This window comes from Anolis sagrei, chromosome 2, assembly GCF_037176765.1.
Source record: "Anolis sagrei isolate rAnoSag1 chromosome 2, rAnoSag1.mat, whole genome shotgun sequence".
NCBI lineage: Eukaryota > Metazoa > Chordata > Lepidosauria > Squamata > Dactyloidae > Anolis > Anolis sagrei.
The window spans coordinates 51,644,634-51,666,419 of record NC_090022.1 but is presented as its reverse complement, the minus strand read 5'-3'; the positions used below and the strand labels follow the sequence as shown (position 1 = coordinate 51,666,419).

General features: G+C 40.1%; 1 protein-coding gene across 9 annotated transcripts in view; it reads right to left on the bottom strand.

Moving 5' to 3' along the window:
* The window catches only part of GRIP2 (glutamate receptor interacting protein 2), a 503,998-nt gene that overhangs the window by 136,507 nt on the left and 345,705 nt on the right, over positions 1–21,786 (bottom strand). For 2 of the 9 annotated variants that reach the window (XM_060766229.2, XM_060766232.2), the window contains exon 1: positions 21,349–21,782. The exons of the other annotated variants lie outside the window; for them this stretch is intronic. In XM_060766229.2, coding sequence (XP_060622212.2) covers positions 21,349–21,388 — 40 coding nt within the window. In that variant the 5' untranslated portion in view covers positions 21,389–21,782. Of the gene's footprint in view, positions 1–21,348; positions 21,783–21,786 lie in introns of those variants that run through there. 9 annotated transcript variants of the gene reach the window in all.

The following is a 21,786-nucleotide window of genomic DNA, read 5'->3' as shown; positions in this document are numbered from 1 at the left end:
CACCCTCCCCATCTCTCCCAATAATGTATACATTTCGAGTGCCATCCTCGCTTCTGTTGTAGAACATGGCATAGGTTCTCCTTAATATCCTGAAAGCTTGTGACCATGAACCTTGCCATACGGTGGTAATGTCTTCACCATTGGGGCTGAGGGTGGGGTGGTAGGGGGTTGAAGACGCTCATTATTTGCTATAAAATGATGGCTCTTGGTTAATTTCTTGGGTATATGATTATCCAAGAATATGACCTTTACACTCTGGACTGATTCCAGAGACGCATTGGCAGGTCTGCCCATTGCAAATTAATTTCCAGTTCATACTACACCCTGCCCATAAAAAAGATAACTTTTATCTGAAAAAAATGATACAGTGATATCCCCTGTGAATATCAAAATCTATAGGTGCTCAAATTCCATTATATAAAATAATGTAGTGAAATGGAATTCCTTATATAAAATAGCAAAATCAAGGTTTGTTTTTGGGAATATATATATATATATATATATATATATCTCCAAGCTGTGAATGAATCAATCAGTTGATGCAAAGTTCATGGATATGGAGGACTGACTGTGCGTCAATGTGATCAATGACTTTTGATTTCTGTCCGCCATATTATAAATACAAAATATTTAAAGTGAATGGGAAAGGCTGAAACTCATCTTTCTGTCTTCCCCTTCCCAAACTTGTTCCCCAACCTTCTTCCCTACAGCTTCATCTCCTGACATTGTTAGAAGGCCACTGAATACCAATAAGCAAAAGTAGCCCTTACGACTACGCTATAGTAAGAGGACACATTTATGTTACCAGATTTAAACAGCATTCAAACCACTCTGCCATGATTTCCCACAAAGGGTCTTGGGACTTCTAAGGCTTTTCTTTATGGGGTGCTAAGGAACCGGTAAAAAAACTGTTGCACTCTTGAGAGAATTAGCTTTCATGATCCCTTAGTTAACTGTGTTATGAGTTTAATGCTGCAGCATAAACATGCCCAGTATGTTTATGAGAGTCAGGAAAATATAGCTAATGAAGAATATTTAAAGTGCTTATGTACCTCAGAAAGACTGGGAGAGTTCTGTTCGAGTACATATTTTGTTACTTTAGTTGTAGATCTTCCATTCACAGGAGGGATATGTTGGAAAAGAGAAAGCAAATAAATAAAAAGACCCCAGATGCCATAAGCCACAGATTTACTACCTGATGCTATCTCACCAGGTCTCCAGTATTGTGTCACTGTGTAAATCATGTGCTCAGAAGATCCACCAGCAGCTAGGTAATAACAAAAGAGATAGAAAACAGATTTCCAGCAACCGAAAAACAACATTCATCCTAGAAACTTGGGGAAGGGGGAGGGGACTACCTGTGATTTTTATTATTCTTAGTCCAGTTTTCCTATTTCAAAATTTCACAAGAACTACCACTCAAGATGTCTGTGCTCTCTGGCCACTTTTAACTACTGAATCATGCATAGCATGTAGATTTTTAAAAATTATGCATGCAAGGCCAGTGGATATAAGCATCCATGTTGCTGGTTGCTGATAAGGTACCATTCAAACAGTCACACAAAGATGCTTCTCAGTATGAGGTTATCAGTGCAGGACAGGACATATTGCAATCAGTAAGGAAAAAAGCATTCTTAGAGTATAGTTCAGTCGCTCTATTTACCAACAGATATGAATCAGGAAAGGGGGAAGAATGTTAGGAGACAAAGCCATCCTTCCTTACATATGTTTGGCTCCAGAAAGTAGCCTAGCTCTCTTTGCTGCATTGGAGTGGTCAGGTGGTTCATTTTCTACTCAAGTAGACAGTTTAAATCATTCTGCTTTGATCTAAAAGCTCACTTGCTTCTGCTGTAATTATATGTATTCGTGGTTTACTTTTAACTGGGTCTTAATCCTCTTTACTTGCCTAAAATATGTTACATGTTAAATACATTCATGTAATGTTGGCTAAAGTGGGAAAGCCAGAAAAAGTGGGCAATGTGCCTTTGCTTTGGGAATCTAAATGAAAGGAGGAAAAGTATTCCCCAGACTACATGACCCATGAGGCTTGGTCCTGGGTCATACCATACTGTCTCACTCTGAGGCAGAGTTGTGTGATGGGAGACTTCATCAAGGTCTCCATCAAAGTCATAAATCTTCAAGTGTCTTGCAGAAGGTGGATATGCTGGAAGTAGAGAAATGTACAACTTGGGCAAGCCATACACTTTTAGCCTGAGAAAATCCTGTGATAGGTTTGCCTTAGGGTCACTATAAGTTGGAAATGACTTGGAGGCACACAGCAAAAACAACTTTATCTTTACAGAGATCAGCAGAAGTACTGTACACTGACAACATTATCTGGTTATGTTCCCTCTTGTCTTTTCCAACCTACTTCTCCCTTATATTCTCAATATGACTCTACTTCTCAGCACTCCTCATTCAGTAGTTTTTGTTCTAGTTGTTTACTCAGTAGACCAAGTTTTCTCTATTAATCAGACATTTATTTTCTTTAATAAATGTTTTCACGTCACTTAAAATACACTTTAATACAGATTCCAAACATCCAATTTCTAAAAACCCAACAGGAAATTCAGTATATCCTTTTCCCCGCCCTACTGTTCTTGAATTAGTTAAGTCTGTGGCCAACGCAAGATAAGAAAGGGCTATTCAATGCACCTGTTATGTGGCAGTGAAGTTACTTTGCCTGTCCTATCTCTTCCTTGACATACCACCCGGCAGAGTTATTCCATGTGGTGAGATGCCTGTTGAGATCAGATTCTGAGAGACTAGCAGTAGACTCTTTGATTACCTACTGTAAGAAATTTGCTAGGCACTTTGTGAAAAAGAAAATCAAATTCACTCAGAACTTGATGCCACAATTTTCATTGATTCTGGGCAACTAACAATTATGCTATCTCTGTAAATTTCACTTACTGCAGCTCAATGTTAAAAAAAGATGCTTGAATCAGTTTGTCTCACCAAATATAAATTTGATATCTGCCCATCTTGGTTCATGAGATCTAGCAGAGATGGACAGACAACGGTGGGGGTGTGTGTGTGTGTGTGTGTTTGCAACCTTCAGGGAGATCGTTATGTGCTCTTTTCCTGGACCCAGAGGTTGGTGACAAATATTGCATTATTGTTAATATTGCCTATGGAGCAAGGTACATGAGTGTTTGGTAGACAGACCACTTCAAATGTTTTTGGAAGAAGCAGATTATCTGGATTATTTCCAGTCTGGTTACAGGCAAAATGTATCGTACTGAAACATCAGTGACCTACTCCAGATGAACTGAACCAGCTCTGCAGAATGTAAGTAGAAGACACTGTGTTCAAGTGTTTTTACTCTTATCTACAGAGCCAGTTCTAGATAGGGGTATTGGGGGATTTATGTTTGGCCCCAGAGCTGCTAGGTGAGATCATTAGGAGTTTGGGGGAAAATGCTCAGCTGTAGTTTTTGTTATCACCAAAGACAGGCAGTTGCTGGATCAGTGCCTGGATACTGTAATGGGCTGGATAAGAGCCAACAAATAGAAATGGCATGCTGTTAAGTTGAAAACTCTGCAGTTTGGTGGCTTCCAGATCTAACAATTGGGTAATACAGCTTGTTCTGGATGGGGTTCTACACCCCCAAAAGATCTCAAATGTACTTCCAGGTCCTTTTGTGTTCCCTGGAGCTTGAAAAGCACTCTGTGACTTGTGCCTGAGACCACTGGCAATGGCCTTTTCTGAAGAGAGACAATCTGTTGACAGTATTTTATAAACTGATGACTCCTCAATTTGATTCAGAACCTGAAGACACAGGTTCGCAGTTTGGGTGTGATCCTGGACTCATCGCTGAGCCTGGATCCCCAGGTTTCGGCGGTGACCAGGGGAGCATTCGCACAGTTAAGACTCGTGCGCCAACTGCGACCGTACCTTGGGAAGTCTGACTTGGCCACGGTAGTCCACGCTCTGGTTACATCCCGCCTTGATTACTGCAACGCTCTCTACGTGGGGTTGCCTTTGAAGACGGCTCGGAAGCTCCAACTAGTCCAACGGGCGGCAGCCATGGTACTAACAGGGGCAGGGCGCAGGGAGCATACAACTCCTCTGCTGTACCAGCTCCACTGGCTGCCGATTAGCTACCGGGCCCAATTCAAAGTGCTGGCATTGGCCTTTAAAGCCCTAAACGGTTCTGGCCCAACATATCTATCCGAACGTATCTCGGCCTATCAGCCCACCAGGACCCTAAGATCTTCGGGAGAGGCCCTTCTCTCCATCCCGCCTGCTTCACAGGTGCGGCTGGCGGGAACGAGAGACAGGGCCTTTTCTGTGGTGGCCCCGCGGCTTTGGAATGCCCTCCCTATAGAGATAAGATCAGCCTCCTCGCTGATAGTATTTCGGAAAAAACTCAAGACATGGATGTTTGAGCAAGCATTCGGCTAATCCGATGCGATGAAATCTCTGATCAAGGACTGGCAATCACAGACAACGAAATTGGATTATGATTTTAATTTAAGAGATGCATTGGTCTGTATTGGTGGCCCAATACTGTGTATTGTATATGTATGTGTTTTATATTTTTAATTGGAATATTGTTGTTTTTAAATGTTGTAAACCGCAATGAGTCGCCGTTTTAGGCTGAGATATTAGCGGTATACAAGTGTACTAAATAAATAAATAAATAAATTACTGCAATGGAGGTATTATTGAAGATGATTTAGAAAAAGTGATGTTGCCCTTTGATTGCTGACAGAACTACCTACAGAAATTATGCAAAATTGATTTTAAAGGAATTGCACTAACTGCCAATACAATTCAGGTCTGAAGTCAAGGTGCTGATAATAGCATTTAAAGACCTTGAGATATAAATCCCTAACTGGTCCCCCCAAAAACCTTTCTAATATCTGACACAGAACATATGGAACTACGAATTCAACATAAGGGAATTCAGTAAGAAAAAGACAAGCCTGTGAACTGCAGACACCACAAATTCTTTAATAATTAACCACATTTGCCCACATCATTGCAGCCTTATAAAACATGATGTCAAATAAATCTGACACAATTTAATTGCCTATCAAAGCTAAACCTGGAAAACAACAACCACAGCACAACTTTTAGAAAAGATCAGAAGCTTAATGGAGCAACCTTTGGCTATATTGTATAAGTAGCATTAGAACCAGATGTCAGACTCTGACATAACATAAATTTCCTCTCTCGCTGGGCCAGTCTGCCCAATGCTGGCATCTCCTAGATATATCATACCGCAACTCCCATAATATCAGAGAAGACAGACTTGTCTGAGATTTTGAGAGTAATGGGAGGAGAAGTCCATCACATCTGTTCAGCTGAGTTCAAAGTCATCTATTATTGAAGATTTTCGATGCAGAAGCGACAAAACACCTTTTGGAAAGAGAGTGACATCATTCTCAACTTGCCCGCGCCCTTTCCTGAACACACAAGTTAACTACTGAACACACAAGTACCAACTGCTAGGCATGATTAAGTGTATGCCTCTCTTCACATCTTGACAAGGCAAGCAGCTTTCATGAGTTCATTTCAGGAAACTAAGTATGCAAGGCAAATTAACAGTGATTAAAATAATAGTATTCCAGCCTTTCATCATTCCCAGGTGTGGGGGCTAATTTGCTACATGGCAATTTTCATTCCTTTCTTTCTGAAAGCCAACATCTGCCAAATATGTTGGCATCTACTGAAGCTAGGATATAAATTTCCCCATGAAGTGAATTTCTTCCTTGATGAATTGAGTGAAGGCTGAGCTCATAATTGTATACTTCTGAGGTTTTAAAAGCCCAGGGGGAGTGGGATACTTTTATCTATATCTCCAGCTGAAAAGATAATTTAAAAAAACTTCATCTTCAAGCATATAATTACTAGGACCCTGAACAATATATTATATGCACATACATATTCCACAAACACAGCTTGTACAGAATGAAACTGTTCTTATGGAGCTGAGGGTGGAGTTAATGCATTCCGATAAGAAGTTCAGGCATTTAGTCTGTATTACACATATATTTTAGGCAGTGAATTCGGTTTCTACTCAGTAGGCGTAATGGATGCTGGAGTGAAGGAGACGTTGGAGCCTGTGACCAAGTTACCCACGACATGAAACATTGGAGATATGTGGAAAAAAAACTTTCTTGACAGTTCTTAACTGTATATCTCTGCAAAACCAATTCTGGAATCACGCACCGAAAACACACCTCCTTGTGTGACTGTGGAGCATAACAGACAACTTTGAATCTGTATGCTTGTCCACTATAACCTGCCTCAAATACAGAGGAAGAATTGTTGGAGGCTACAGACAATGCCGTTTTGGTCAAAAGATATTTAGCTGCTTGTGCTCTTTCTATATCAGTTCTATACTCATTTATGCAATACTTTTGATACAAAATAAATATAACCCACTGAAAAAGGTCTAAGCTAAGCCAAATTTATATGGGAATATTTCCAGAAATAATGCTGGACAAAAAAATTCCAACATCCTATGCTTCATGAACAATAAAGGTAAAGGTAAAGGTAAAGGCCATGTCCTACTCAGGGGTGTGGCACATATCTCCATTTCTAAGCCAAAGAGCTGGCGTTGTCTGTAGACACCTCCAAGGTCATGTGGCTAGAATAGCTGCATGGAGTGCTGTTACCTTCCCACCAAAGCGGTACCTATTGATCTACTCACATTTGCATGTTTTCGAAATGCTAGATTGCCAGAAGCTGGGTCTAACTGCAGGAGCTCACGCCACTCCCTGGATTCTAACCTGTGACCTTTCGGTCAGCAAGTTCAGCAGCTCAGTGGTTTAACCCGCTGTGCCACCGGAGGCTCCCCTCATGAACCTTATCTTTTCTTTATTCTGATCTCAGCTTGAACAACAGGGGCAGTGCTAATATGGTATATGACTGGCAGAGTGAGGGTGCATCTATACTGTAGAAATAAAGCTGTTTGACACCACTTTAACTGTCATGGCTCAATGCTACTGAATCCTGGGAGCTGTAATTTGGCACTCTTTTGCAGAGAAGGCTAAACTACACCTACAGCATTGAGAGATGGCAGTTAAAGTGGAGTCAAACTGTATTAATTCTCCATTGTAGATGCACCCTGAGTTGGTGGCAGCTTCCTGGCTGTTCTTGAACTCCCCAACTGTTTCTCTTTGTTGGAGGATGGGGCAGTGCATGCCCCACTCCTTGGCCTTCTGAACTCCCTTAGATGTAATGGTAGACATTCAAATGTCAATGATCACATAAGAGCCAACTGCTAGGCCAATTTGGCTTCTGTATGTGGAATTGTGAAAGGCAGCTATCTTACCTTTCACCCCAGGCAGAAAAAATGCCTTGAGTCAGCCTTCATGCCCAAGCAAAAACAGTAGACATCTTCAGTGTGCCTTCTTTATGCGAGATAATTCAGTTTTATTCTTAATGTTGGATAGATCAACAATATTTTATTTCCTTTAAAGACTGGCCTCTCATTAACACCATTAGGATATGAGCCATGAAGCATTTATGAAGATGCTCAGAAAATGGCAACGAGAGTCACAATTCTCTAAATTGAGATGATGACCATTACAGAAATTCCAAATGTTATAAACCAATTTATATCACACTATAACTTTATTCATTGTACTCTTCATGTATTAAAACATTTCTGAACTGCCATTCGAGATCAAGGTTTTATCCAGACTGGTTACATATATCAGGAGATCATGTTTTAAATTATTATTTCTGCAACTACTGCTTTTGTTTCCAAGATCCAGACAATGCACCAATAATTCCAGGTTGCTGTAGGCTTCCCCTATATGATTTTGTTCCTACCCATAAGACTTTCCCCCCTTAAACAATACTAGTTTCTAGTCTGTCAGCTTTCTCCTTTTCATTCCCTTTATCCCTCTTCTGCACATTTTAAGTTGAATCTGCTGTACTCCCTGTGTATTTGTGTGTGTAAATGGGGAAAGATACCATCCTTACCTCTTCCCACTGTTTTGCAAAACTGCTTGTTGGGTGGCAGGTTGAAGAGAGAGGCAGTGGAAAGCATATTTATTCATTTATTTATTTTAAAAAGAGTATGTGGATTTGGAAATAGGAAGAAGCCTGTAAATAGTCTTAACATATAGCTGACTGAATGCTCACTCGTTGGCAGTTTGAACCAGCCCATATCAGTGAAAAAAGACCCACAAATCAAGGTAAGGAGCAATACACCAATACAAAAGCAAGCTACTTCTTTTTAAAGGAATATGAGAATGATCTATGTAATTATTACAACTAATAAAGATCTAACAAAATATTAAACAAAACTTAAATCTATATACATAAAAATGTAATGTTTGTTTGTGGGATTACCATAACTCAAAAACCACTGGATAGTCAAATTTGGACACAATACACCTATCAGGCCAACGAGTGACCATCACTCATAAAAACACTGAAAAACAAAGCAGAAGAGACATAAAAAGCCAAAAAAAAACAAAAATTACAGCACATCCACCAAACCACACACACACACACATATATATATACACAAACACACATATACACAAATATATATACACACACATACACAAAACACATACACACAGACTGGGCCACAGCAATGCGTGGCAGGGGACAGTTAGTTGTCAATGAAAAACTAGTTTCCCAAACACTGGGAAACCTTTGTGAGAGAATCTGGATATGGCAAGAATCTTTCTGTTTAAAAGGAAACTTGATCTTGTGTTTTTAAAATGAGATGCTTGTTTACTATACAAAGTTTCCATGAGGTTTTTTAAAAAAAAATGCAAGTCCATACTTGTGAATAGTTCTAAAAACCGGTGTGGTTTTGGGAGTATTGTCTTTCATTAGGGAGATAATTGTTTGATTTATCCATTCCTCCTGGCATGAAAAAAATATTTTCAAGATTTATACTACTATATGTTGTGGCTCAGAGACATCAGTTCTACAGGTTTTCAGACAGAATTATTTCTAGCTCTGCCTGGAGGGGCCAGGGATTCAGAATAGGAGCTGCTCTGTGCAAAACATGTACTTTGCTCCTGAGCTATCTCCTTTCTCTTCAAAAATTTAATGTGGATTTCTATAGGAAAGCATTGGACATAGTTTTTTTTTATGTCAGGAGTGATTTGAGAAACTGCAAGTCACTTCTGGTGTGAGAGAATTGGCTGTCTGCAAGGATGTCACCCAGGGGACACCTGGATGTTTTATCATCCTGTGATAGGCCTGATCTGACAGATGGGAGCTCACCCCACTCCCCGGATTCGAACTGCCAACCTTTTGGTCAGCAGTTCAGCCAGCACAAAGGTTTAACCCATTGTGTCACTGGGGGCTCCATTGCACATTACTACAAAAGGTCCATTTTTTTTACACAACAATGTATTTGCCACATGGGGGGGCTCCAAGGGACACCACAAGGTACTCCAAGGGAAACCACTTTCTTGCCTTCATTGGCCTCAAATGGTTGGGTCACTTGAAGGAAGGCATGAACGTATGGTAGCACAGGGACAAGGATAACCCTATCATTCAAGTGAAACACTCACCTCAGCCAGGGGATTTGTGATGTCAATACATTTCTAATTACTGGTATTTGGCTTTATTTTTAATTGCACTTTTAGTCCCAAGAAAGTGGAGCTTGCGGGATGTTCTTCCTTCAATATTGCCAATAAGAAAATCAGGTTTCATGAGGCCAAGCAACATCAGAGAGCAGTCAAAATGACAAACGTTATAAATGAGGAAGAAGATGCAAGCTAGGGGAGGCTACATCAGGTTGCTTTTTCCTGTACCTTCTGGGGAAGGCAATAATTTGCTCCCTTTTCCCCTTCCCTTCTGCTCAGTCAACCAATTACAAACTACCTTTGTATTTAGAGCTCAGGTTGGAAGCATCTGAAGTAAAGCTGAGGAAAAAGGAGAAAAGTGGGGAAAGGGGAGAGAAACTAGCACATTTTTACAGAAGCAGGAAAAGTAAAAGAAAGAGGGTACTGTTCCATTATCCAGATAGTGGCCATCAGGGGGTACTAGAGAGAGAAGGATAGCCCATTTTATGGGAAGGCGTTGAAGGAGGAAAACCATTTCCCTTGTTTTTGCTGGTTATTCTCCCTTCCCCGCTTCCCATATCATAAACAAGGGTTGTTTCCACAACTGGGACATGGGTAGGGGGGATAGCAGGAAAACAGGGGGAAATGGTTTTACTCCTTCAACTCACCTTCCACCCCATAAAATGCACTATCCTTCTTTCTCTCACACCCCCTTGTGGCTTCCGCCCAGATAATGGGACAGTACCAAAAAGCGGATTAACTGATACTGTTCCTGGAAAACTGGGACATATGATGTTACCCAAATAATATTAATAGTCTATGTTTCTGCAGTATCTCAAACAACAGCTTATAGTGTGTTGGTCCTAAACAGATATATGGAGTACAATAAGCCCTCCACATTTGAGCTTGTGGATTTGATTGTTCACAGATTTGGTCAAAATGTCCTCTACATTCTCTAAAGTCAGTTTTCAGCAGAGGCTGATCATAGAATGTGCTTTTTTGTGTGGGTGTGACAGGAGTGAGCTGAGAAACTGCACATTGCTTCTGGTGTGAGGGAATTGGCCGTCTGCAAGGACATTGCCATAGGATGCCAGGATGTTTTGATGTTTTACCATCCTTCTGGGAGGCTTCTCTCATGTCCCTGCATGGGGAGCTGGAGCTGACAGAGGGAGCTCATCTGCGCTCTCCTTAGATCCAAACTTCTGTCAGTCCTATCAGTGCAATGGTTTAACCCATTGCACAGAATGTGCTGGAGGACATAGAAATTCCTAGAGAGTGTTCTCTCAATTTTAAAAGGCTTTAAAAATATCTTTACTGAGATTAATGAAATACCAATAGAACAAAAAATGCAACTGAAGATGGCATTTTTTCACATTCATTGGGATCCTGAGCCCCTAACTAACCCAAGTGAATATAGAATGCTGATGTTACTAGGCTTTTGTTCAGTAATCTCCTTTCTTTTATCTGAAGCCAGCTTATTTTGCAAAATAAAAATTAAAGGGAAAACATGGAACCCATTTTCTAAATAAAAGATGTGGCCTTTCTTCCTTAACCAAACAGATGATGGTGATGATGATGAGGATGAGGATGATGATGATGTAGATGATGTAGAGTTTAAAACCTGGCAATGTTTCAGAGCTGTTCAAGGGCTCAGGGAGATTTTTGTTCCCCATTTGTTTTTGTTATTATCCCCATTTCACAAAACGACAACCATGAAACACTTTCATACTTTAAAGCTTTATAGGTAACGGCTTGCTCTTGCATTTGATGATCAAGCCCACAATACTCACTGGCATCACTAAGATTAAGAATATGCTTAAGTGCCTGCAGGAGCTACAAAATTATTCATGACTTTCCCCAATGTAGATGTTATCGTCAGTCTGGCAAGAGAAAACCCATTCCTTCCCGATTTGTTACATATCAAAATGAGCAAACATAGCAGTGGTTTATCATCACGGAAACTGCATTGCCTACAAGGCTGGATTCAAAAGATGAGACAGAAAAAGTACAGTGGTTGCAAGATGGGCTTTCCTCCACTGAAAGCAAAATGCAAAGAACCAAGGCTAGATGCTGAACTCTGTCATTTGCAACTGAACTGCTGGCCCTGACCAAACAGTCCCATTAGTCATGCTAAGTACTGTCAGTCAGGTTAATGATGGTGGCCTTTGTACAAGATCTTCATCAGCTGTTTGACTGAGCAAATGCCATAAAAGACTTTGAAAACAGTGTCAGGAGAAGGAACCTTGCATACTCAGAAAAGTGAGGAAAATACCCACAGTTTCCTTGTTAAAAATATCAAAAGAAATTCTTTAGAGATAATTTCTGAGATTGTTTTTCTTAGCCTCACTACAAGGAAAGGAAATCTTAAGTAGTTTTGCTGCTAATGGCTGGTCCTATCTCCAAAAAGTTTGGGGGGAATTCTCTTCCCCAGGAAAAAAAAATGTCTCTATGCCCATACACACACATCGGTAATATGGTGGAAATTTAAAGAGGCCATTTGAGCACAGTTCTACAAATCCAAATACCAGCTTTTATCATTCAGAAGCAATTTTCCCATCCTTAAATTCAGGTGAGTGCTTTTGTTCTAGAAAACAGAATCACTGGAGAAGAAGAATGTCTTTTACAGGAGGATGCAGTTACTGATGAATTTATCAAGGGTGCAATTTGGGAGAAGAATGATTGAAAGCTGTTGCAATTTTTACCATACTGCAAACAATGAGTCTAGCAAAATCGCACAGGTCTGTGAAAGGGAAAGTCTGTAATCTATAACTCTGGTCTTTAACTTCTGTAAGTAGTATTTCTGGGACTTCCCACCTGGAGATTGTGGCAGTAACATCAACTTTTAATGTAACAAGAATGGTGCCAATAGCAGTGGATGGAGGAATTACATTTAAGCATTTAAGCTCCTTCCCTGCACTGATAGGAAGGCCAGAAAAGAAAAAGCACACTCCTGTCTATAACAAATTAAGTACTCCTTCATTTCTCAAATTAGATGCTTCCAAAGGAGTTACCAAAGCTAGTTACCTCCTACAGATAACTGTCTTTGATGGGATGGGTCTGATCAATTGCATGATAAACTGAAATCCTGGCTGCAATAAATTCATAGAATCATAGAATAATTGAGTTGGAAGAGACCTCATGGGCCATCCAGTCCAACCTCCTGCCAAGAAGCAGGAAAATCACATTCAAGCTCCCGCGACAGATGACCATCTAGCCTCTGTTTAAAAGCCTCCAAAGAAAGAGCCTCCATCACACTCCGGGGCAGAGAGTTCCACTGCTGAACAGCTCTCACAGCCAGGAAGTTCTAATATTCAAGTGGAATTTCCTTTCATGTAGTTTGAAGCCATTTTAAATTGTTTTTAAATTGTTTTAAATTGTTTTTAAATTGTTTTAAATTGTTTTTAAATTGTGTTCGATTTTAGCCTGTTCTTGTAAGCCACTCCGAGCCCCAGAGGAGTGGCAGCATATAAGATCAAATAATAAATAAATAAATAAATAAATAATTGTTCTGTGTCCTAGTCTCCAGTACAGCAGAAAACAAGCTTGCTTGCTCCCTCCTCCCTATGACTTTCCCTCACATATTTATACATGGCCATCATGTCTCCTCTCAGCCTTCTCTTCTAAACATGCCCAGTTCTTTAACACACTCTTCAGAGGGCTTGTTCTCCAGATCCTTGATCATTTTAGTCACCTTCCTCTGGACACTTTCCAGATTGACAACTTCTCCCTTCAACTGCGGTGCCCAGAATTGGATACAGTATTCCAGGTGTGGTCTGACCAAGGCAGAATAGCAGGGTAGCATGACTTCCCTGGATCTAGACACTAAACTCCTATTTATGCAGACCACAACCCCATTGGCTTTTTCTTTGCCACTGCATGACATTGTTGGCTCATGTTTAACTTGTTGCCACGAGGATTCCAGATCTTTTTCACACATACTGCTGTTGAGCCTGGCATCCCCCATTCTGTATTTTTGCATTTCATTTTTTCTGCCTAAGTGTAGTATCTTGCATTTTTCACTGTTAAACTAGATATAATCCTTGTGGTTTCCTACTTAACAAAGTAGGTGTCCCTCCCAGTTGGGGATTCTGCTTCATTATGTCTGGGGAGACTGACACTTTACAAAAATGTGCAAGGAGCTATGTGAGCAAACTATTGGGAATGAAACAAATTAAAGCAGCTCCATTCATTAAAGCATCAGCAGGAAAATTCACAAATTACACACAATGATAATCACACCTTTTTTGGGGGGGGGGGGGGTATGTGATGATATATTCATTCTCATGTTCACCTATAAAGTTCCACTGCTGATTACTCAGAGATTGAAAAAAGGTATAAAAATACAGGTCTCTATCATATGGAGTTTATATTTTGGGCCAGTGTGGTGTAAGGGTTTAAGTGCTGGACTGGAGTAAGGTTCAAATCTGTCATGGACATGCACTAGACAACTATGAGCAAATTACATTCCCTCGACCTCAGAGGAAGGCAATGGCAGACCTCCTCTGAACAAATCTTGCCACGATAGGGTCACTATAAGTCAAAAACAACTTGAAGGCGCATCATAATGATATCAACAATTTTTCATGGTTTGTTCTGTTCTATTTAATAAACTAAATTCATTCACTCTCTAGCATGTGTCTCTAAGACATTCCTACAGTTGCGAGAATACATATGACTGTACTGTGGGCATAAGTAGATTACTATTAGATAAACCTGTTGTCAAAGGCCCGTCTAGTTTGCTATATAGAAAGACATTACAGGAATTGTATTTTCCTCCATGGCAGGGGGTTGGACTGGATGGCTCCTGTAGACTTTTCCAATTCTATGATTTTATGAAATGCCACAGAAATGACTACAGGTGGGGGAGGGGGAAGTTTCAGGGTTACTTTTTTCCTCCATCCTTAAAATGTAGACTAAACCTTTGGATGTTTACTCAACATTAAGTTGCACCAACTTCTAATGTGTTATCACTAAATTAGCGAATTCAGGACTGCAATCACAGTAGGAGAGTGGCTTTGAATGACAAATAGCCAAAAGGTCCACTTACTGCTGATTTGCAAGATGCTGGGAGCGGGTTCATCATGATGAGCCATTACAAGCCCAAAAGGTAAGAAGTAATTAGTTCCCTGTCTCCAGTTCAGCATCTTAACCTATTGCAAAGTGAACTGTTTTTAAAGCATTCTGTGGCCAGGCTATTCTATTTTTCAAGGCTGGCTTGCCTCTATTACAACCCTTTTCATCTTTCCCTGGTACAATATTCCTTTTCATCAGCTTCTAGCATGCTTTTATGAGTTTTACAGAGCATCCCATTTGCTCTATTCATGATTGTTTCCCTTTTCTTTTGGTAAGTCATTAGGAGACACTTGTACCAATTGTGCCATGTTTGCAGAGTCAGGTGTGCATTCCCCACTTGCTACTATTGCTGAGTGAAATAAAATATCCGGAATGAATGAGAGAATTAGCTACAAGCAATACAATACTGCAGAGTTGCCAAAATTAGTGGGTCGGAATTCTGAAGATATTGTAACACATTGAATTTTTTTTTGGTGAAGTCTGGGAAACAGATGCATCAAACTAACTTTAGGTGAGGGAAAGGAAACAATGGGGAAGTAAGATGGTGGCAAAAATTTAGGGGGACATCACAGTCAGTTCTCTGCTTTCCCGCTTTGAGTCACCGTATGGTTGAGAAAGGCGGGCTACAAATATAAATAAATAAATAAATATTCTAAAGTAGCAATCCTAACACTCAAAATCCAAACTTGTATGTGTCTTAACATTTTTGTTCCACAAGAGCATAAAGAAGATACAGCAGCAATTTTAAATCCAGATATTCAGTCATTGCATAAATATCTGGTTTTAGCAATAGTTATAATGGGGGGCTCAGCCTTTTCACTGACTACAGTATCCCTCTTGTCCATTTGCATCTTCAGGTACTTTTCTTGTTAGCTTCACCTTGATGCATTTCTGTCAGGAAACAGCTCTAGTTGCATGTTGCAGTGCAATAATGATTGTGTATGATAGATCCATACACCCCGATTTCCTTGTCAGAACTGAACCCCTAAACACCACAGCATTTCAACTCAATCTGTAAGCAGAAGGCTCCAGTTTCAGTTTCTGACGTCTCCAGTTTATAGAATCAGGACAAGGTCATAGCTTGGGAGGAGTGATATTTCCAGCTGAGCCACTGGAGAGCCATTGCTAGTTACACAATACTTAGCTTACTGTGTTACCCCCACTATCACCTCATTTTGTATGCATTTAGTTCAGAACTGCAATACACATACATACACGTCTACCTACCAACAAGTCTTTTACAGCTATAAGAAGGAGCAGGGGAAAGACACATTAAATGTGTTGTCAAAGGCTTTCATGACCAGAATCACTGGGTTGCTGCGGATATTCCAGGATGTATGGCCATGTTCCAGAAGCATTCCCCCTGACATTTCACCCACATCTATGGCAGGCAACCTCTGAGGATGCCTGCCATAGATGTAGGTGAAATGTCAGGAGAGAATGCTTCTGGAACATGGCCATACAGCCCAGAAAACCCATAGAAACCTAGACACATTGAATGCTGCTGTGCTGCTAATTTCAAGTCAATGTCCAATACACTCATAATTTTTACCACTCCAAACCAGGAATGCACAGAAGAGACTTAAAAACCAAAAAATAAAAAATACATTACAACGCATGCATAAAACCACATATATATATATATACGCAAACACACATATATACACATATACACAAATACACACGCACACACATATATATACACATATATACACACACAAAACACATATACACAGACTGGGCCACAGCAACGTATGGCAGGGATGGCTCGTATATATATATATATATATATATATATATATATATATATATACACACACACACACACACACACAGACACACACACACACACACACACACACATATACACATAGACACATAGACACAGATACACACACACATGCCCACCATTTCGCACATCAAATCATTTGGATTTGCTCTGACTTCAACATCAGAGTTGATACAGTTCTGATGGAGCAGCCTAAGCTTCTGCACATCCAGCATTAATTGATACTTTTCAATTTTGCCCCCTGGACAGGATCCTTGGAGAGGTGGGAACCACCACATGTGTACTAGATACAGACCCTTGCCCTTTCTGGCTTATCAAACAGGCTGGAACAGGTCTGGCTGAGTGAGTTAAGGAAGTGATTAATGCCGCTTTGCAAAAAAGGCAGAGTCCCAACATGCCTGAAGGAGGCTCTGGTAAGATATTTTCTGATGAAACATTCATTGGACCCTACTATATTCAGTAAATAGAGGGCTGTCTCAAAGTTTCCATTTATAAGAAAGGAACTAGAGCATGTGGTGGCTTCTCAACTTCAAGGTTCCTGGATGAGGCGGGTTATCTAGACCAGGGGTATCAAACTCATTTTCACCAAGTGCCACATCAGCTTCATGGTTGCCTTCAAGAGGACATTTGTAATTGTAAGACTGAATAAATGTAACTGTTGTTCTGTCATTGACAGCACTGTGGGTTACCTAAAAGGATGTGGTGAGCCAGATTCATTATGTGGTTCTTGCATTTGACAAGTATGATGTAGATTAATTTCAGTCTGGTTTCAAACCAGGATATTGATGGATGGCCTATGCAGAGAACTGGACAATGTGTGTGTGTGTGCTCCTGTTAGTTCTGCTGGACCTCCAAGGGGCTTGAAATACCATCAGCATATTGTATGCTTCTGAGTCATCTATATGAGAAGGGGCTTGGAGGTATTGTTCTTCAGTAGTTCCATTTTTTCCTGGAAGGGTGATTTTAGAGGGCAATGCTGGGGAATACTTATAGAGTCTTTTAGGATTCAGTCTTATCCCCTATGCTAATTTATATCTATGTGAAACAACTGGGGGAAATTGTTTAGAGCTTTGGGGGTCAGACATCACTGTTACCTTTTCTAACTCCAAGGAAGCCATTTCTGGCAGCTGTAATGGACAGGATGAAAACAACCAAATTGAAGCTTCATCCAGATAAGGTAAGTGCTCTTGATCAGCCAAATAATAGATCTGGGAATAGGAATTCAGCCCACCAGTGACCAGAGAAACCACAAATGCTTTTACACAGTTAAAGTTAGTGCACCAACTGCATCTGTTTCTGGAGAGGTCAGATTTGACCATGATGGTACATGCCTTGGCTACATCCTGTTTGAATCCTGAATGTCTCTACGTGGGGCTGCCTTTGAAAAGTGCTTAGAAACTTTAACTAGCCCAAAGAGCACACATCTCCATTGTTTCAATAGCTTCATTGACTGCCAAATTGTTTTTTTAGTACAATTCAAATGGCTAGTTTCGACCTATAAAGCCCTATACAGCTTGGGTCCAAGTTACTTGAAAAATCAGATCTTTCTTTGTGAACACATTAGATCTTTCAGGTCACCTGGCAAGGCTCTTCTTTCTGTCCTACCACCTTCTGTGATGAAACAAAGGAGAGAGCCTTCTTGGTGGCTGCTCCCAGACTTTTGAACTCTCTCCTCATAGAAAGGCCAGGATGGTCTTTGCTGTCCTTCCTCTGCCAGGCCACAACATTTTATGCTATCTGGCTTTTACAAACCCTCTTTGATTGGGCGTTTAATGTTGTGCAGAGCTCTTTTTGTGGGTGGTGGTTGCATACAGCCCATTAATGCATTTTAATATTTTAATGTTTGATTCTTAACTTATATTATTTATTTATTTATTTATTTATTTATTTATTTATTTATAGTATTTATATTCTGCCCTTCTCACCCCGCAGGGGACTCGGCAGATCACAATGCACACATACATGGCAAACATTCAATGTCATAGGCATACAACTATATACACAGACACACAGAGGCTATTTAACTTTCCACCTTCATGAGGGTATGCTTTGAATTCCAGCCACCGGGGGAGCTGCCGCTTCACTGTCCACTTGTGACACCGACGGAGTACTTCCTCATTCTTTTGCATGCTACTGGAGAGTTTTATAGTGTCGTAAATTAGTTAAATTAGCCTCCCTGCATAAGCGGTACCTAAATTTCCTACATGACAGATGCAACTGTCTTTCAGGCTGCAAAGGTTGACAGCAAGCTAGACAAATGGTTGGAAGCTTACTCCAACATGGGCTGGCTTCGAACTCATGACCTTTCGGTCAGTAGTGATTTTAATGCAGCTGACTCCCAACCAGCTTCACCATTGGTTTATAAATCTTATTATTTATACTTTTCTAATTTGTATTGTTTTAAATTGTGTGATCTTAGTCTCATTACTGGGAGAAAAGTGAGTACATGAATACAATAAATACATTTTCTTCTGTCATGAAACTCAAAGTGGTACACAAATTCAAAAAATAGCAGGAAAATTTCCCACTTGGGTACGGACCATAACTGAGTGTTGGCTCTCTCTAATTTAACATAACTGAGTGTTGGCTCTCTCTAGAGATCACTTAGAGTTATGTAAGGAAGTTACTTTTTTTCCCCTTCCTTCCATTTTTTAAGGCATATGCTAATAGAAGCAAGCTAATTTAGTGGTTTGGGGCCAGTCTCTGCTAGAAATGAGATTCTGCCAAAAATGTGGTGAGTTCCTCTAGACATCTGATGTGATGCAGTGATCTAATCATATGTTCAGAAACATATCCTGCCTGTCCTAACTTTGTGTGGTCCAGAAATTTTGGACGACAAGTCATATCAGTCCAAGCAAGCATTCTCAAACACCAAGAATCCTAGGAGTTATAGGGAATGCTGCTGGATGCAGACAATAGCAGAATTTAGTTGCAGGCTGTCACACTGGTCTGAGAAAATGCACTAAATGGGTACATTTGTTTTTTAATTAACACTAATTCCCATTTGCATTAAAGACATGTTTATGCTACAGCTAATATCTAGCCAGCATTTCAATAGTGACAATCCCATGTTATGAATTTACCGAAACACAGGCGCATATTTAATGAATGCTGAGCAAAATGTTGACTGGAAAACACATTTCATTTTCATCAGGCATGTCCAAAAACTGAGGAGATATATAGGAACTTCGTTATTACCTACAAACTCTTAAATTAAGCATTTCAAGATATTCATTATGTTCATTTGTGGCTGTCTGCATTTACAAATGAATATTGACAGTGATAAAGAAATCTTGTAATGAACTTATCAATATTTCCTCCCTAAAGTAGAATGTGTGGAACATAAAGCTTTCAAACATTGATGTCTGACCAGTTATTCCTTTAAAAACATCTTCTGTTGGCACTGACAAGTCCACCGATATCAACATTTGTCACAAAAGCCTTGCTAGTTAGTACTGCATGCATTCCTTCTTTATCCACTTATGAACCAAACTTGAAAGGCAGAGAGTTCTCTTACACAACAGAGTAGCTCTAGCCTGAAGCATGGATAAGGCGACAGCACAAGGGCAGATAAACGAGGCTTGTAAAACCAAACTGCATGTTTCAAACATATGAAATAGGATTAAGTGAGCAGAGGAGGAAAAGTTCCTCATTTATTCAAATCAGATCAAACAAGCAGGTCAAGACCATTTCCAAGGTTATACCAGTCTTGTTGCATCTTACAGATATACCAGTTCATTAAGGAATAAGCTTTTGTGGAGTGCAGCACACAGCAAATGCATGAAGTATTATCCTTAGTTGGTAGATTAATAAGGCAAATATATTGGAGGACATGCGTACCCACAGAGGAGTAGGTAAAACACAAACCTGTGAAGGCCCCAAGAAGCAGGTCCCATTCCACAAAAGCTTTTAGCTTTGTAACCTTGTTAGTGTTCAAGATGCCACAATACTTTTTGTTGCTTTTCCAATGGAGTTGACCATATCAACTCCATTGGAAGACATTCCACCAAAATATATTCCTTTGGAAAAATCACTTTCTCAAATTGAATAAGTTTTTAAAATGAGAGTTCCTGAATCAGAGAAAGCAACATTTCCATTTGTGACATTTGAAAGGAAAGCTTGCAAACCTTCTACCAAATAGCACCAAAAAGGCAGCATTAAACACAATTATGCCTTTTCAGCATAAGTTCCTTTGAACTATCTCATCATCAGGTTCCTGTGAAATCTGCAGAACCACAAAGGAATGAACACTTTAGCTCTCTTTGCTGTATGTAAAAAGAGAGAGAAAGAAGAAATGTCTTATATCTGAAAGTAAACTATCAGAGTTTAGGAGAGCCAGCTCAAGGATTTCAGCTTTAATATGTACATGTGGTGAAACAGATGTATTCATCCAGTTTCTCATTGGATCTACCTGTTTGTATCTCCTTCATCTGCAGTTTGCAAAAACAGCCCTTACTGTTTATACCCATTTATAAGTGTGCTGGAATCATTAATATATTTGCTTACATTCGACTACAAGATCACTACCCCCTCCATTGCACACAGAGTTAGCAAACTGTCTATATTTAGCATGCTCTTTTACTCCTCACACACCATCCCTGTCCTTTCAATGAAACCAAAAACATTTGTAGTATGAGGGAAAATACAAATTATACAGAGGTACACACAAAGCCTTCAGAAACCATATAAGCTACAACAATAAAAAGACCTTCAAGAGGTGCTTGGAGTAGAAGCCCCGGTTTCCAAGGTTACAAAGTCAAATTAATTACATGCAAGAGAACACCCAGAGTCACACAGCTGCTTAAAACAAAAGCACAGAAGCTATGGAAGAAACCCAGAGTAAATTCTGAAAGATGTCTAAGAAGGATGGACACATTGTTTGCAAAAAAAAGAGAAAAGAAACAAGTTTGAAGAATCAAGTGGTCTGGAAAAAAAGAGAATCAGATGAAATGCAAAGAAAAGCAAGGTAAAGGTACAAGTCTTACTCACCGAAATCGGACTGCAAATCCTTCTTCAGCCCACAAAGCATGCCTGCTATTATCTATCAAAGCATTCAGCTAAATTGCAAGAGGCACTCCTCTCTTTGCCTTGGCTGGCACTGGAATCACATTACAGCTGCCTTGCTCTCAGGCTGTCTCCCACCAGAGAGCAGGGTTACACTCCGCGAACAGCAAGCCTCCTCTACTTAAAGGGAACAAAGTCCTATTGACTCCACTGGATTGACACCCAACAAATGTCACCCCTCCGTAGGATAATCAAAGAAGAAGGAGAAGTAACCCTCAGTCCGCATCTGAAGGCTCAGAGGAAGGGCAAGACTAATGAGTGGAGGAAAACAGTATAACAATAGGAAATGAATAAAGGAGAAAAATCTTGAGCTGATCTTTTTGTAAAATCAAGACATCTATCAAACGTTTTCCAGGAGAAAGA